This window comes from Nipponia nippon, unplaced genomic scaffold (assembly GCF_047370975.1).
Source record: "Nipponia nippon isolate SJK-2023a ecotype South Korea unplaced genomic scaffold, ASM4737097v1 scaffold_3, whole genome shotgun sequence".
Lineage (NCBI taxonomy): Eukaryota > Metazoa > Chordata > Aves > Pelecaniformes > Threskiornithidae > Nipponia > Nipponia nippon.
The window spans coordinates 94,311,466-94,328,075 of NW_028262347.1; the positions used below are offsets into that span (position 1 = coordinate 94,311,466).

The 16,610-nt window shown below is 34.7% G+C and overlaps 1 protein-coding gene across 8 annotated transcripts in view; it reads left to right on the forward strand.

Annotated features, from left to right (window-relative positions):
• CCSER2 (coiled-coil serine rich protein 2) overlaps positions 1-16,610 on the forward strand; it is a 76,352-nt gene that overhangs the window by 44,212 nt on the left and 15,530 nt on the right. For all 8 annotated transcript variants that reach the window (XM_087766267.1, XM_087766265.1, XM_087766264.1 and 5 more), the window contains 3 exons: positions 5,776-5,859; positions 7,687-7,773; positions 9,357-9,455. In XM_087766267.1, coding sequence (XP_087622393.1) covers positions 5,776-5,859; positions 7,687-7,773; positions 9,357-9,455 — 270 coding nt within the window. The remainder of the gene's footprint in view (positions 1-5,775; positions 5,860-7,686; positions 7,774-9,356; positions 9,456-16,610) is intronic.

The window sequence follows — 16,610 nt, forward strand, 5'->3', positions numbered from 1 at the left end:
AAATCAGTAAAAATATAGCAATTCTTTTTTTCCTTATTGTAAAGAACAGAAATATAATTTTGAAAACAATTACATGAACTTCAGCAGTCTGAACACTGAACTAGGACATGATCTCAGTCCGGGTCGTATGACAGGCCTCTTCTTACAAAATGTGAAAAAGCAAGATACAGTCAGCTTCTTTCAAACACTAGCTTTAGTAAAGAAAGCAGAAGGTCTTATCGTTACTTCACCTATATTACACATTTAAATGCATAAGTGTTACTTTTTTTCCAGTTATGACTTTTAGCAATATTATTTAATTTAGATAGGTAGAAATAGAGCTGTAGCCAGGTCTTAGGCATGAGGTCTCACAGGAACAGTTGTAGTAAGATAGTAAGATATAGTAATTAAATTCAATTTTATACAATTATCTAATCAACTGTAGTGTGACTTGCATCCCTTGCGTGCTATGCTCTACAGTATACCTAGCAGATTCCAAGGAAAACTTAATGTGTTCTACTGGATTCATTGCTGTGACTGTAGCTCACATAACTATATATAAATTATCTTGAATATTACTAGCAACATAGCTGCAACAGCATGGGTTTGGTGTTGTGTTCCCAGTTCTGCTTGGAAAAATAAGTAGTCACTTGAGTAGTCTAGCCTTTGCTGAACTCTGTGTGACCAGGTTAACAATGCCAGCAGTGCACGTGCTGTCTGCTTATTCTTCACATACTGCCATCTTTCTGTGTCTTCAAATGGTGAAATCAGGAATAGGAGTCTTGCCTCATGCAGATTTTTTGAAAATTTTCACTGTAGTAAGTATAACCTTCTCTGACTTTGCAGTAATGTTATACTTGCTTCTATGGAGTGAAAAACATAGATTGTTCTTGCAGTAAATGAAGTTGTAATTACTTACAGGGAAATACTGAACTACTGGTGAATGTTCTCACTTAATGCTTAACTGGAGCACTAACTTTGTATTGTAAGAAGAAAATGCTTTGGAAGTCTAACTCTAATAATAATTGACATTAAATGTTAATGTCTCAAACATTGACTAAGGTACTTCATTTGCATGCTTAATAGTAATGAAGTTTTCTTCTGATCTTAAAAATTTCTTCCTTCTTCCTCCTCCTCCTCAATTAATTTCTTAAACTTGCTACTCTAGGTTAAGGCTACGGAGCTAATGTGTTAGAACATCCTTATTTAAATAAGAATTATACTATTTCTGATTCCGTGGAGCCTTTGATCGAGGGAAGAATTGACCATCCTCTGTAGTAACTTCCTCTCAAGACTGGCAGCAATGATTCGCAACCACCCTGTCTTATCTCAGATAAGCACTTACTGATATTTTAAGGAGGACTGAAACATGAAGCAGTTCACAGAACTGAGATCTGTGAAGCCCTTTTTTCTGGGGGAGGCAAGTTTTATAAAAAATGTTTCTTTTCAACTTACCTTTCATGAATGGAAAAGAAATTCTTTTTTTCAAGCACAAATCTTCATTGTAACTTACCAGAAATGACTAGCCCATTTGTATGAAGAAAGGTATGAATGAAAAAATGAAGCCTGTAGTGCAGAATTGTTAAATGCCCCAATATATTTTTGCTGAGGCTTTAGATAAGTAAGTCACTTGGGTACCTTTGAAGTACATATTCATTGTGTTCTTTTTGCATCTGGTGAGATCTGTCAGACATATTTATCTTTGTTATAAGAAGCCTGAAGACAAGGAATAAACAGATTTAATTCATGAAATACAAAGGTTTCTTTGTGTCATGTATTGTTGTATAAATTGTATACAATATATTAGTTGTATAAATTGCACCTACAATTTTTACTTTTTTTTTCAGCCACAAAATAGTTCACCTCAGGGACTTAACTGTGCTTGAAACAGAACCAAAGAAATCAACAAAATAGCAAATAAAATTGGCAAATTTTAAGTTTAAACAGTTGGTTAGCTGTTGGACTGTCATTATAACAGTGTTTAACAGTGGGCAATGGAAACTGTATGACACTCATTTGTAGTGATATTTGAATGAAACTAAGCTCAAAATGCCAAGTAGTCAGCAGGTGAATAGCACCCTCTGCTTGAGGGACACTTAATGAATTTTCTGTTTGCATCTTTATAAAAATGCTGCTAGCAAAGGAGACTACTCAAATGAGTAATTTGTACGGAAGAAAACTTTGAATTGGGAATCAAAGGCTAGACCTTGATAAAACTTTAATAAACTTTGATAAACTTTAGAAATGTTTGTTTAGCATTTTTCAACTTCTTAATGAACTGTAGATGTTAGAATCTTGAAAGAATTCTCAAAATGAAATTGTTAGTATACTATTAGCAGTATATATTCTTTTAAAACCATGTGTGTTAAAAGGCAGCTTATGCTGTTAGGGAACCACAAGATAATTGCTGAAAATGCGTTTGCTTCTAATGGCTTGATTTTTTTGTATTAGAAAAATTTAAAATACATTAGTATAATGAAAACAGCTATTGTCTCTAAGCTTTGATCTTTGTATCTTCCTCTGAGGCAATATGGGAGATTTCTTCTGAGAGAGAATACCCTTTATCTTGTCTCTTCTTCTAGAATTTCGGCAGTTTTTCTTTATTTTACATGTACTTTTAACTAAAGCCTGCAAGTAATATCACCCAAAGAAAGCAAGGGGAAAAGAGAAGATGGAAAGAATAGACAGTGAGAACAGCTGCACCGTCTGTATGCTGTATAGAAGGTGTATGTTTATAATATTGAAATATGTTCTGGGGACTATTATGGTGTATTTAGTCATGGAGCTTGACTTTTCTTTTGGTTGCATTTTTTTCTTTTTAAAATAGATGCACTGCTGAGAGGATAGGAGACAATATAAGCAAATGTGGTAGTTTTGAGCTGCTGAACTGTTTATCAGCAGAAATACTGTGGTGCTCAAAGCCCAACAATCTGTAGTAGGTAAACTGCTGCTGTGTATAATCAACACAGTAGGTTAGAAAGGTAGTGAGGCCCTTTATTAGGCCATTCTTGACTAAATACTTGTATCTGATATACTTCTTCATAAATAATTGGTCACTAAATAAAAATTAATGTTTAGTATTCTGTTTACCAAAAGCAATAAGTCAGCTTTTTGGGAATTTGTAACGTGAAGCAAACACAGGGATTTGTGTCATTCGTACTAAAAATTTCACACTTTTATAAAATATTGGCATGAGAGCATGTTAGGTACAGCCACTCAAAAATACAGGTTTCAATTTGTGGCTCTTTGGGTGAATTGTGGTTTACCTGTGACAGCCATGATGGAGGGTTATTCCCAGAACCTTTAGCTCCTGTTCTTCGGATGGATTAAAAATTACAGATGCAGACTTGAGAATATAATGAAGTGCTTCAGTTAGACTGTAACATGTCGTAGTGGGTATGTAAAAATGTTCGACGTGTAGAAAATTAATTATCCAGAGAAATAAGGTGCATGATGGCGTTAACATTCAGGGAAGAAAGGTTTGTTACATATTTTACCTCCATGTACACGTAAAATCGTATCTAACTCTCACTGAGCTTGTCCTAAAACAATAAAATCAACTGGTTTGTAGAAAACTAAGATGGTATTAATTTTCTCAGCAGATAGCCTTTGCAAAGGAATATGAAGCAGAAATAATATTCAGCATGAAATCAGGCTACTTTGATAGTCATGATTGTAAAGCTTTAGACATTCATCTGGATTTGTTGTATAGGCACTATGCTGATAAATGCTAAAATGTTGTTAGAGAGGTGGTGAATTACATCTCTTCACACTTGTCTTCAAAAAGTTAGCGTAAAGTTTTTTTTTTCAGAGCAACCTTTTAGTCTTTGAGCAGTCTAAAAGTGTTCGAAGCGAATTTGTGTGTGGATTCTTTTTTCCACCACAGCCACCTGTTCCCTTTATGTAGCTATTAGTAAATTTAGCATGATTTTCTAAGTCTTGCTGGGGTATTTTGTAATGGTTTCTGACTCCAGGTTTGCTGTAATTTTATAAGCCAGTTTAAAATGTATATTGAGGCATGTGATTACCTCAGTTTATTACATAAGGACCACCCAAAACTGGCCAAAAGCTGAATTGTATGCTGTTGACTTTAAGTCCAGCAAAAAGTTTCCAGTAAATGTGGTTGAGTTGAAAATCAGTGTAGACAGGTAGTGATTCAAATGGGTTGCTGATACTCATAGTAACAAGAAACGGACTGCGAAATGATCAGTCACTGTCGTATTACTTCATTGTTTCTTACATGAGCATATTCTTGATTAAACATTGCATGCAAATATATATGTATGAATTTATATTGAGTTAAAATAATCAATCTATAATTGAAGATTATCCCTACATAACTAATCAAATGAGAATGTCTGCAGCATTAGTCCTCTGTCAGTTTACATACTGCAGGTTATTTTCATGCCTAAACTGCCAGTAATGTTTAAAAATAACCGTACCAGGATTGCCAAAATGTGTGAGGTTTGAGTTGGTTGTTGCAACGGTTTAAACTTAGGAAATAGTTGCAAATATTAACAACTGTTTTTCCTTCTAATGCTGCTGTTTTTCAAAAGCAATCTTCTGCTAAGGAAATGAGATTAAAATGTTTTGTTGCTGCTTATGTTTATAAGTAGTACTTATTTTTAAGTGCATTTGATAAGTATTTGTTTTTGATATGGCTAACAAACTATCCCGAGTTCTTGTTTTTGCAAGCATCTTTTACATTTGTCAAAAACGAGGCTAGTGCAACTGTTCAGAAGATGTGATTATACTATAATAAATAATGTATTCTGCTATTGTAAAAATGTTAGTCAGGTAAAAACCAAGAGGTAGCAGTTTTTTGTATTGCCTATTGCAATGTGATGATACCTTTATAAAGTTTATTGTAATTTTAACTAAAGGTAAAAAGTATACGTTCTCTCCAAATTTCTGAAATTTGATGATATCTTAGCATATAATTTCTAGGCTACCAAAAATAACGTGCATATACCAATTTGCATTTGTTTTGCTAATTCTATTGTCTTTTGGCTAGTTCTGATCTCTTTTTTGTACATGGATAGCCTTATTCCACTGATTCCCTCTTCCCCAATTTTATTTTAGCAATATGATGAGCAAGAAAGAAAAAGCAAAACAAGAAAAGTTTCATAGATTAATCCTAGCGTATGTTCACAATGGGATGCTTAAGTTCCTGCTAATGGTGTTAGAACTGAATTTTTTTTTCAGTTGCCCTGTGTTCATTATATGTATTAAGATAATTAAGACAGTGGTAAGGGAATTGATGCAAATGAACTTAGTTCTTGCTTTGCTAGTGAATATTAGTCAGGTAAAGCATAGGGCTGGAGTACTTGATTTCAATCACCAGAGAATATGTGACATACTAACTTTCTTTGCAATTAGGTCTTAATCTGCTCTTGTAGAATGTTTTGTTGCTCTACTTGTATGCATTTTAATGGGAATAAAAGATATACCAGAGGTATCACTGATAGAGCTTTTAAAAGCCATGCAGGATACTTTTGCTTGAAATAATTTGTCTTGGTTTGTGTGTTTTCCATTCCCATGATTACTCCTTCACAATTACAACTGTGACCATCTGATGCAGCTTTTCTTCTCAGTTTGTGTATTTGCTTGAATAGTTGTTTAAAGTAACAAATATTGATGAAATCTGTTAGTTGTAGAATATAAGATAAATATAAAATAGAATATAAAATGTAATCTGTTAATCTGTAAATGATTCTATGATTCTAATTGCTGCTCAAGTTCACAAGGGAGTTGTTTCAGCAAGTAGTTTGAGTTCTTGTTTTTGTTCTCTGATAGAACGATGAAAACGTGTCACTCCAGGACATCCCACTCTCAGTTCCATCAAGTCCAGAACCACAAGAACCTGTGTCAACTTTTAAGGTAAATGACACTGATTTACTCTAAAGAATAAGAGATACAAGCCTGTTTGTTTTTAAAAAACTCAGACTGCTGTATCACTGTGAAGTAGTGCTTCTTGCTTCTTTCATCTATTTAAATGCAAACCTGGCAAATGTTTATATACTTCGTCTTTTCAGCTTTGTTAAAATGGAAGGGTTTATTTGACCTTTTAAAATACATACTTACAAATGCTAGCACAGTTTAAATAATTGAAATAACTTTGCCTTTTGGTATTTGTAGCAGGCATGTGGGAAGTAACAGCTGTAGAGTAACTTCTTTCAAAATTTTGCTGCCTGCTTGATAAGTGTTAGAATTTGAAAAGACAATTTTCGCTTCAAAGTGTAATCCTACCATACTTATTCAGATACTTCCTCTTTCATTACATTTATTGTTGACTTCAGTTTAAAATTCTTTCATCTAAAGTAAGTTTTCCCTGAGATAATGCAGGTATTGCAGACGTAACTTAAAAACAATGTGAACCCCACAAAGTCAAAGATGTGTTTATTGTTTTAGAATGGATATTAAAGGAAGAAGCAATCACAATGGATATTCCAAAAAGGATCATCTTTTATGGTCACAGATTTGTAATGTTGTGCTTTCTACAATGCTAAGGTTTTATAGCATTGCTTGAGGCTCTTATTGTAAAATCAATACTGAAAGATCACTAATCCTGCACTTTGGGTAGGGGAACAATACTTGCTGAAGATATAATGAAATTAGAAATACTTCTTGAAAGGGAAGAACACTTGCAATCTTATTCCTGTTTGAAGGTCATCTGTCCAAATCCTGGTTTCAGGGTTTAAGAGGTTTGGCAAAGCTGTAGATCCATATGCATCATTCTTTAGCAACCCTGGTTTCTATGTTGTTAACATTTAGGCCTTCTTTTTTCTTTAATTGCTGTCTGATGTATTTGTTGTGCTTGTCCTTCTACAATCATCTCCCTCAAAATCTTAGTCTTAATTCCTAGAGAAAAAAGTCTTGCTTTTTAACTTCATAATAAAAAAAAAGTGGTAATGTTGAATTGCCACTTCTTTACCTGATACCGTCATGTGGTTTGAAAAATTGCACAACAAATCAGTCTGGGTGTTGTCCTAAAGCAGTAACTAATAACATCTTCAGTGAAACTCAAATAGTGGATGTATGCTACTAACTGGAAGTATGCTCCTTAATTTATGGCCTAGCTATAATGGTACAGTTATAAAATATATTAAAATTACCTTGTGATGAAAAATTATTTAAAAAAAAAATCATTCTTGCATATTTACCAATTTTTTTAGTCTCTGAACTTTGCATAATTAAGTCTTCAGGTTTTAGTATGATGTATTTAAATCGGTTGTGCTCTTTGCATTCACTAAACGTAGTTATGCTTATGTTTCTAAATGATTTTTTCTTGTTTCCATCATTTTATTTTAATAAGTTCACTTAACCTTTAAGCTTCAGTATTTTTTGCTGTTGTATAAGGAGGAGTATAGGTAGTATTTGATGTCTGGGGATGCTCATCTCCATGATGTCAGTCGCTTGTACAACAGGTGAATTACTGCATAAAAGATGCAGCTGGTTTCCTTACATAGCCTGAAACCTTAGTGTCAGCTCAACTTTGTCTTTTAAAGAAACTTCTAGTCAAGTTTCTTCACTCTCTAGGTTCTATGCCTACAGCCCATCTCACCATGCGAATAAGAGGAGGAAAGTGTGTGCTAATGTTACTGCCAGTCGTCCATGAACATCTGATATAATATGTCCTGTAGAGGTGTTCATGTAGATTGTGTAGCCCTTATAGAAAACCTCGTATTGCCCACTGTTCTATTGCAGATGGACGATCTGCTGAATGAGATCAGGCAGCTTAAAGATGAACTGAAGAAAAAGGATGAAACAATCAACCAATTAGAGCATCAACTTGTAAGTATAATGCTAAATGTTTAGCAATATCTGAAGTATGCACTACAGAGTGTAACTTCAATAGGTATATTCTTATGAAGGCTTTAAGAGGGCTAGACATCTAATTTTTTTCCTACGCTTTCATTATAACAAAGGTAGATTTGGGTTCTGTTTAGACCCACCTGACTCATGAGTCTGTAACGGTTCAGGTAGCAGACTGATTCTACGTGTTCTAGTGTGTTTGCAACTGTACACCTGGGCTCTTTAGTTCTGCAGGCCAGTCATGATTTGTATGTGTGGCACTAAGCAAGGATGTTTATATGACTGTTAAATATATTTCATTTCCAAAACAAACACTTTGAACATAAAATTCTAGAAGCTGTTCAGAAATAACAATGAGCAAAGATAAGGCACTTTATGCTTAAAGTATTTTAAAAATTAAAAAGTATCAGGCCGATCATTCTGCTTGAAGTTTTGTTGTTGTTGTTTTTTTCTCCATCTCCTTTTCCCTACTGTCCATTAGTTTAATAAAGAATTCCACCATAGAATTTAAAGCTGAGCAAGGTAGTATTCAAAGTTGATTCTTTTTTTTAAAACAAAACAAAACAAAGCATGTTGAATAGTAAGATTAAATTGGCCAAATAAATAAAAGTTATGGGGGCACTTTTGTCATAAATCAGATTCAGGCAGACACATAAGTCCTCAAGCAGAAGTAACATATGCCTTTTTGCTCTTGTTCTAAGTTAACTTTGGATTTTGTTACGTGTATCTCTGCATTTGGTTCTGGTAAACTTGCCTGCTGTGACAATTCTTGTAAAATAACCCTATGGTTTCAAGCCATTTCAAGCCACAGCAAGATCTTAAAAGTAGGGTAGATGAGATGCCAAGAGGTGCATGCCATATTTATTTATCATGGCTGGAGACAGTCTTGTGTGACTATACTCTCTAATGAAATGTTTAGCATGTGCTTTTATGCATATGTGCACTGAAACTGACCTGTGGTCTTCATCTTCTCCGTGTCTAGCATGTGATCATTCCTTTTAAAACAAAAAGGAAAGGTTAAGATGTGGCTTTCTGCTTTGCTTAAACAACAGAATTTCAGATCACAGGGTACTAAAACAAATTGTCTTGTCTGTTAGTATTTTGCATTGTGTTGATTTTTCAGTATGCTTAGTCTCACTCTTACCATCAGCCTTCAAAGATTTTTTTCAAGGAAATCTCTCTTTCTTGGTAGACCGTATACCTAATTACTGTAGTAACTGAAAACTTTGTTGCAGCTAAGGAACTGTACTGTAAAGAGGGGTAAAACTTATATTTGTAATTGTTGAAAGGTGACTTAAAGAATGTGGTGCGTCAGAAATTTCAGTGAATCAAACACCCTTTCCAAAAGTCAACATTTATTCTGAATTATTTCTAAATACACTTTGGGAAAAGAAGCAGTTGTGCAGCACTGTAAATACTAGTTTCTACATTTTAATCATGTTGTGCTATACTGCTAAGTAATGCATGATGTTTGAACACTGGGCCTTGACTGTGCTTTTCAAGTGTCTTAGTTATTTTCTAACAAATTTTCCTTTCTCTTTCTCTTTTTGGGGGTGATTAAGGCCACTAGATGTAACTGCCAGAAAGACAGTCAAAAACCTACAGGAGCAAAGTGCGTGTATGCTGATAAATTTACACAAACCTCCTGGAGGAGGAGTTCTGTGAGTAAAACGTGCCTTTCCTTCTTGGGTATGACTTTCTGCATTTCATTCCCCAATTCTATGACATTTGCCGTCATATAAGTTGGCATTGTTTAAGAGATTCTGTGCTGTATGTGAAAGTGGTATCCTTCCTGCTGTGCATCCCTTGTGTTCTTTTGCAACTTTCTTATTTAAATATTTGTTACAAACATTTCTTTTAAAATAAGTAATTAAACTTTAGAAGTCTTTTCTTAAAATAGTCGCCTTCTGCACTATTTAAGTTACAGTCAGCCCAAGCTGTATATCTAATCATATGTAAGATATTTTCCTATATCCTGACTTTAAAGTCATAGGTATCTGTATTTGGTTTGTTTTTTTTTTTTTTTCCCCCCTGGTTAAAGTTTCGTTGTTGCTATGCTGACATTTGTTGAGGAAAAAGAACAGTGCATTCTAAGTTTCAGTCCATAAGTGTAACAACAAAAGTTTGGTTGTTTTTTTTTTTTTTTTTATTAATCATTTATTTGAAGAACTTAGCTCATTCAGAAAATGATTGGGTGAAAATCACTTTGACAAAGGGCATCTTCATTCCCATATGTTGTTGCATGGATCACATTTGCTTCCATTATATAAAACTTACATTCTTCATGGAACACTAATAGAATACTTCAGATGGTGGAGAGACAACACATTTGATATTATATAATAATAATAAGGAATTATCTTTGAATGATGAACAGGGCTGTTGTCAGTCATCAGCAAATAATCTTCGGATCTTGAAGCTACTGCTCTAGCTAGAGAATCCTAAGAGATTTCTTTAAAAGATTAAAAATGGTTAGATTTTTGGTTTCTTTGTTTTTACCCTGCCTTGAGTTACTTGATGTAAGATTGTAGTAAAGACAAATCACCCTTGCTATCCTTCTAAAATTACTCTTTAAAATATATAGTGCTACGATAGAAATACCACCACACTGTGTGTTCATCAGTTGCTAGCAAACAGCTTTATCCTGTTGAGACCATGCTTTCCAACTGTCTTCTGTCTGATAAGAACCCAGTATAAAGAGATCATAACCTTATGCAGCTTTTAGTTTGCTCTGACACCTCTGTTCCAGAAAGTATGTGTAATGTCTTTTATGTTTATCCCATTTGTTTCACTTTTCCTGTTACTTTGTAGCTTTTGAGCTCTTATATTGTCTCAGTTTTCCCAAATTTTAATTTCCTATGTTCATTTGATGTTTTTCTTCATTGGTACAATTATTAGGTTAGTGGCTATTGTTTCCATGTTCCTTTTTTCTCCCTATCATTTTCCACATAAATTCAGAAACAGATTAATAACTATTCAAAGTTAGTTGCTAACTACAGAAGCTTTAGTTTGAGCAACCTGTGGTATTAATTGATAAGACAAAGATATTGGAGAAGATGGGTAATCTAAGTTGATATCATAGAATCGTTTAAGTTGGAAAAGGCCTTCAAGATCACCAAGTCCAACTGTTAACCTAGTGCTGCCAAGTCCACCACTAAACCATGTCCCTAAGCGCCACATCTGCACGTCTTCTAAATGCCTCCAGGGACGGGGACTCAGCCACTTCCCTGGGCAGCCTGTTCGAGTGCCTGATAACCCTTTCGGTGAAGAAATTTTTCCTAATGTCTAATCTAAACCTCCCCTGGCGCAACTTGAGGCCATTTCCTCTTGTCCTATTGCTTGTTACGCAGCAGAAGAGACCGACCCCCACCTCACTACAGTCTCCTTTCAGGTAGTTGTAGAGAGCGATAATCTGGGAGTAGATAGGTAAAAGTAGTCATTTAGCCCAATTGTCTGTTTTGCTCAGGTAGAAGTATATTTCTTCTAAGTTATTGAGTAGTTTTGTTCAAAAAGACATATTTTTTTTTTTGTCATGAGGAAATTTGAGTTAAGGGAGAATATAATTTAAAAAATAAAAAAGGACCTCTGCTGTATTCATGGTTGGGTGTGTGTATGTGTGTGGGTATATGTATACATATATATATGATACACATACATATGTGTGTAGGCATATGCTCATTAGATGCGCATTATAAACATCTTCGATATTTTTGTCTTTACATGTAAAGTTTTCTCATGAAAATTGATAAACGAATTAGGAAAATTCATGAAGTATTGACAGATCTTCAAAATACACTGCTTTTCAGGAACTTTTATTTGTAAATGATAGCTGAAAAGTTTTGTGCAGAATGATTTTTTTTTTTTTTTGTTTAAATATCTTTGTGTATTTCTAAGTTATATGGAGGCTTTCTGTAAGAAAACAGAAATTGATATGAGCTCCTTAATGTGGGATTTCTTAAAGGGGGATGATAGTCTTGCTTTTGTAGCCGAGTTCCAGTTCTAATGATCAGATCTCAACTTTCTGGTTTAATAGTTCCTCTGCTAACATGCATTTGTATGCTTCCTTGCATGGCTTAATAGAAGTATAAACGTAGAAAAAGCCTTGGCATGAATCCTTGTTGATCTGGAACCCAATGACATAAAATGTCACTTGCAATAGAAAGGGGAGACAATTGGCTCTATTTCTTGAGGCAGGAGTACGATAAATGGAAATAGCTGGAAACACCCGAGTAAAATGTATTCTCGCTAAAAAAAAGTCTTAAAGAAAATAATTGTTTTGCTTTATTAACATTCCTGTTCAGTTTAATGTAGTGGTCTTGAACTGAGAGCGCAGGCTGTGAGAAATCAGATTTATTGGTCCTAAACATGGTATGAATCATGAAATGTAGTTAATGTTTATGAAATTATGAAGTTTTTGTATAAACTACTTTTTTTTTTTTAAAAAACAAATTATAATTGAAATCTTGGCAATAAGAGTACAACTCCTTTGAGGCATATAAGTTTATGCGTCTTTAAGCTTGTTAATAGTTATCAAAGTTGATGAATATTTAACTATTTCATTTTTTCCTGTAATTGTTGACCTGTCAGTCACTTTAAATGATGGTGAATATCAGGAAGTTACTTTAGTTAGATTATCATAACTTTCAAGATTATTCTGGCAGTTTACAAATTCTAGCAGAAATGATACTATGTGCCGATTCCTGAAGCATAAATAACAGTCTAGGAACACACTGTAATTTACTGTTTCAAGAAATACTTTAAATGCTTCTAGAAACGTGTTTAACAAACATTGTTAATGTAGTGTTTCATAAAGAATAGATGCTAGAATAAACGAGGAAATAGTGAATGGAAATTGGCTATTAAAACATTTCAGTTGGGAATTTAAGACAATATGAATTACAGTAATTTATTGCAGTTCTGCTGTCCATTTGAAATAGCTAGTATTTCTGATCACTTCATTGTTCTCCCAGTAAATAGGCAAGTGAATATCATTAGACATATTTTTAGGAAGTCATGTTCTTATCTGTTCTTTCTTTATTACCAGATATTTCTAGAAAATGGCCCATCCTGATGTGATTATAAACTTGTCTGGGGTTATTCTCTTTAGAGACCACATAGTTTTTGAAAGTACTTTTAGGATTTTTTGCTATTTAAAGGTAAATATGTAGAGAAATGGAAGCTATGTAACTTTCGGTTAATCCTGGGAACTTAGTACTCCATGTAGTAAAATCTAGTGGCTGAAAATAAATGTTTTGAAAATTGGGCATATTAAGAATTAACCTATTGCCTATCCTCTGTGTCGACTACATGGTGTTTCTTGTAAGCAGTGTCCTGAGAATATGCTCAGAAATACATTATGTAATTTCTGACTGTTTGTATAGACAATGATAACTTGGAGGGAAACATTATTTTGGGTTAGCCATCCTCAGGATAAAGGCTTGTACAAGTATTCACTGACAGGGTGGACCATGCAGTTTCTGAAGGATTTCTCATAGATCTCTTCTACTGAATTCACTTCCAGTTAATTTATGCCTATCATTTAATTATCATGGGGGAAAAAAAAAATCAAACGCAAAACCTGGAAGAAGGTATTGAACATAAAATTACCCGAAGCAATTAACATTGATGGACAGAGCTTACAAAGAAGAAAAATGCGAGTATCCATTGCCACAATTGTCTTGCAGGCTTTTCAGCATTGCTTCTGTAATACTAAATACTGACATTTTTTTTTAAGATTTTGAGGGTAAAGGGGTTAGATGTCAAGTTTATGTTGACAAATTATTTGGCTTCTTGAACTGGAAAGGTTGTTTGCAGATGCTGAGTGGTAAAAGACAAGCAAGCAAACTGCAAAGCCTGAATATGGATGAAGATGTCTGTAAAGGGTTCTGGCCACTGAGGTCCAGTTCCTTAGCATAATGCAACTCCTCCTAGTGCTCTTCCATGCCCTGCAACAGTTGATAGTGTACAAGAAAAGCTGATTTTTCTCCTTGGTCTTGGAATAGTACACAGTGACGAGAATAAGTTTTGCTTCTTAAATGTGTGTACAAATTCATTCTTGTCTCTGGTAAAATGACAGCAAAAATTTCAGTTTGCCTGGGAGCATACATATCCTTGTTCTCTGCTACATCTCTTCTCTTCCTCTGTGCTGAGATATATTCTTTGCCTTCCGTTTGAGTATTGTTCCTGTTTGTCATTCCAAAGCCTTTCACGTCAATTGTTTTGATGAACCTTCATAGTACTTGGGCTGTCTGTGTACTGTTGTCTTTGAGTATCTCCTTCCACCTTAGCCTTAAAATCTCTCTATGCTTTGACTCTGCAACTATGAATTTACACTTACAGGTTTCGAAGCCTAGTCACTATACTAGTGTTTATCCTCACATTTGGCCCAGGTTTCTCTTGTTGTCCAGTACTCTGCTGTTCACTTGCTGATCCATTATAATGTACATTCTTGGTGAGAAAGGACCATGGCTGGACTATATAGTTGTTTTGCATGTTTCTTGCTCTGTTACAGTAGCAGTGCATAACATGTAGGTGCATGCACAGAAGAGAGGTCCTTTAAACCTTTCACAGGCAATTCTTCTTGGTTTAGTGTAAACCAGTGCATAAGACTGTTTTTGGTTTTGGTTTTGGGTTTTTTTTCTTTTCCTGACCTGAATACTTTCAGAAAGACTATTGCATGTCAGAACTGCTCATTCATAATCTCTTTCTGGGTGCTAGGCTAGCAAGAGGAGACTGCTGCAAAGACATTTTGTTTGGGTTGATACTTGAAGTATGTCATTCTAGGTTTGTTCATGATGTGGAGCTCTGAGTTTGTATGAGACAACTGGCAATGCTAGGTGAGACGCAGCAAAAACCATCTAGGAAGTACTCAAAGGCTCCAGGTCTATGAATAAAAATGGATCTTTCCTGTATTTGTGTTTCTGCAGAAAAGACTTTTAAAAGTAGTAGCAGTTTTGCATGTTGGTGTATCCTTGGGAAAAGAGCTGGAATATTTGGCTGTTGGCCTAAAATTACTATGCAGCAATAGGTTAGAAATACTTCTCTTGTCCTTTTCTGGCAGAAGCAATTGCTTTTGTTCATGTGATTGCTTATTCTAAGGTTGAGGTTTCTTCATAACAATGGAAAACTCTGGCCTTAATATCCTCATAGTAGCCTTTTTTAAAAACAAACAAACAAAACCCACAGGTTTTCCAGTGTAGTTAGGGTCAGAACTTCATAAAGCGTTTAGCAGCAATTGTACGATTCATCAGGATGTCTGAAGAACATTTATTATTTTGTTCTGGTTTGTAGGCTGCTTTATTTCAGCTGCTCCTATTCTTCCACTCCTGAGTCTTCTGGTTTGCCCGGTGTTTAAAATTCTGAATCACTTCTCTTTTGGCATGCTTTTACTATTTCACAATTCCAGTGTCTGGGAAATGAGAGGAATGGGACTTAAGTTTAGTGGCTGGATGCACATAACAGCTCGGGGGAGGAACTGTTCTGACTGTTGTCTAACATTAAAGTACAAGTGGAAAGACTTGCATCAGACTAGGCTTCAGAACCCAGAAGAATCCCATCAAATGTTCTGTGTTTTGTTTTGGTTGTTTTTTTTTTTTTTTTTTTAAATAGAAGCTGAGGTAAGTCATGTTCTCATCTTTAAATTCTAGCATTGCTTGCTTATGAATTTTATAGGCTTTTTAATAATCAAGCATAAAATAAGCTGTGATTCAGGTTTTTCTTCTTCCCTGTGTTTAGTGGGAAACTGTCACGTTTTCTGTGTATTTTGAATATGTAGCATAATCTGAGGAGACATGCTTATTAGTGTGTGTTTCCTTGTTCCTGTTCTTTGGATTTCTTGGGAACATCAGCGCACGTTTGACTAATAGAAGGGGATGGATGTGCATTGTTGTTTAAAGGAGAAAGCTTTGTAAATCTGCTGGAGTTTTGTAAAATACTACTAAAAGAAAAGTCATCTTTTCACAAGCCAGGCTTATTTGCAGATAATTATCTCTTAATATGCTATATCTATGGGATCGGTACAGCCTTTATTATTTGTAAAATCAGTGTAATTCATAATATACTTCTTAATAAATTCCCAGTGCTCTATTTCCTGGTCCTTACTTGGTTCATTTGATGTTAATTTTAATTACCTTATTTGATGTACAATTAAGAAATGCTTGTTTTATAAATAAGAAATCCAACACTTATTTGACATTTGCCTGTGTGGAGCGGTGTAAACTCTCAAGACTGCTGCCAGAGGAAGAGCTAGGTCTTTTGCTTCTCAGATTATAGAATGTTCTCTAGCATTTGGGAAAAGAGGGCTGAACCATGCCTGGAGACCTGTTCGGTTTAGCAGGCAAAACACTGAAGGAAGTTACTTGCACTTTTTTCGTTTACTTCTCCAGTCAGAGTAATGATTAAATACCATGAAGAGCTATTGAGAAGACTGCACTTTGTGCTTTGAAGTGCTAATATGGGTGCTTAAAAATTACTGGAATGTATCAAGACATCTAAATATTTCTTTGCTTTTACAATAGTATCATAACTGTTAGGTAGCTCAGCTGGCTTGTACTTGTCTTAATCTCTCTTTTTAGAGAGAGGAAGGGAGAGGATATAAAATTTTTGCCTCTCTTCTTAATTTAATGCATTAAAAATTTCAAAGCAGTCTGGAAAAAGCCCATTGCCAACTCAAACCTCTACAAGATGAGACCTATGCCTGATGATACTATGCTTTTTACTATCAGTTATGTTTAGAAAATGGAAAGAATTTGTTGTTGCCGTTGTTGTTGTTCCACTACCCTGACACAATTTAGGATTAAATGTGAACAAGCCTGAAA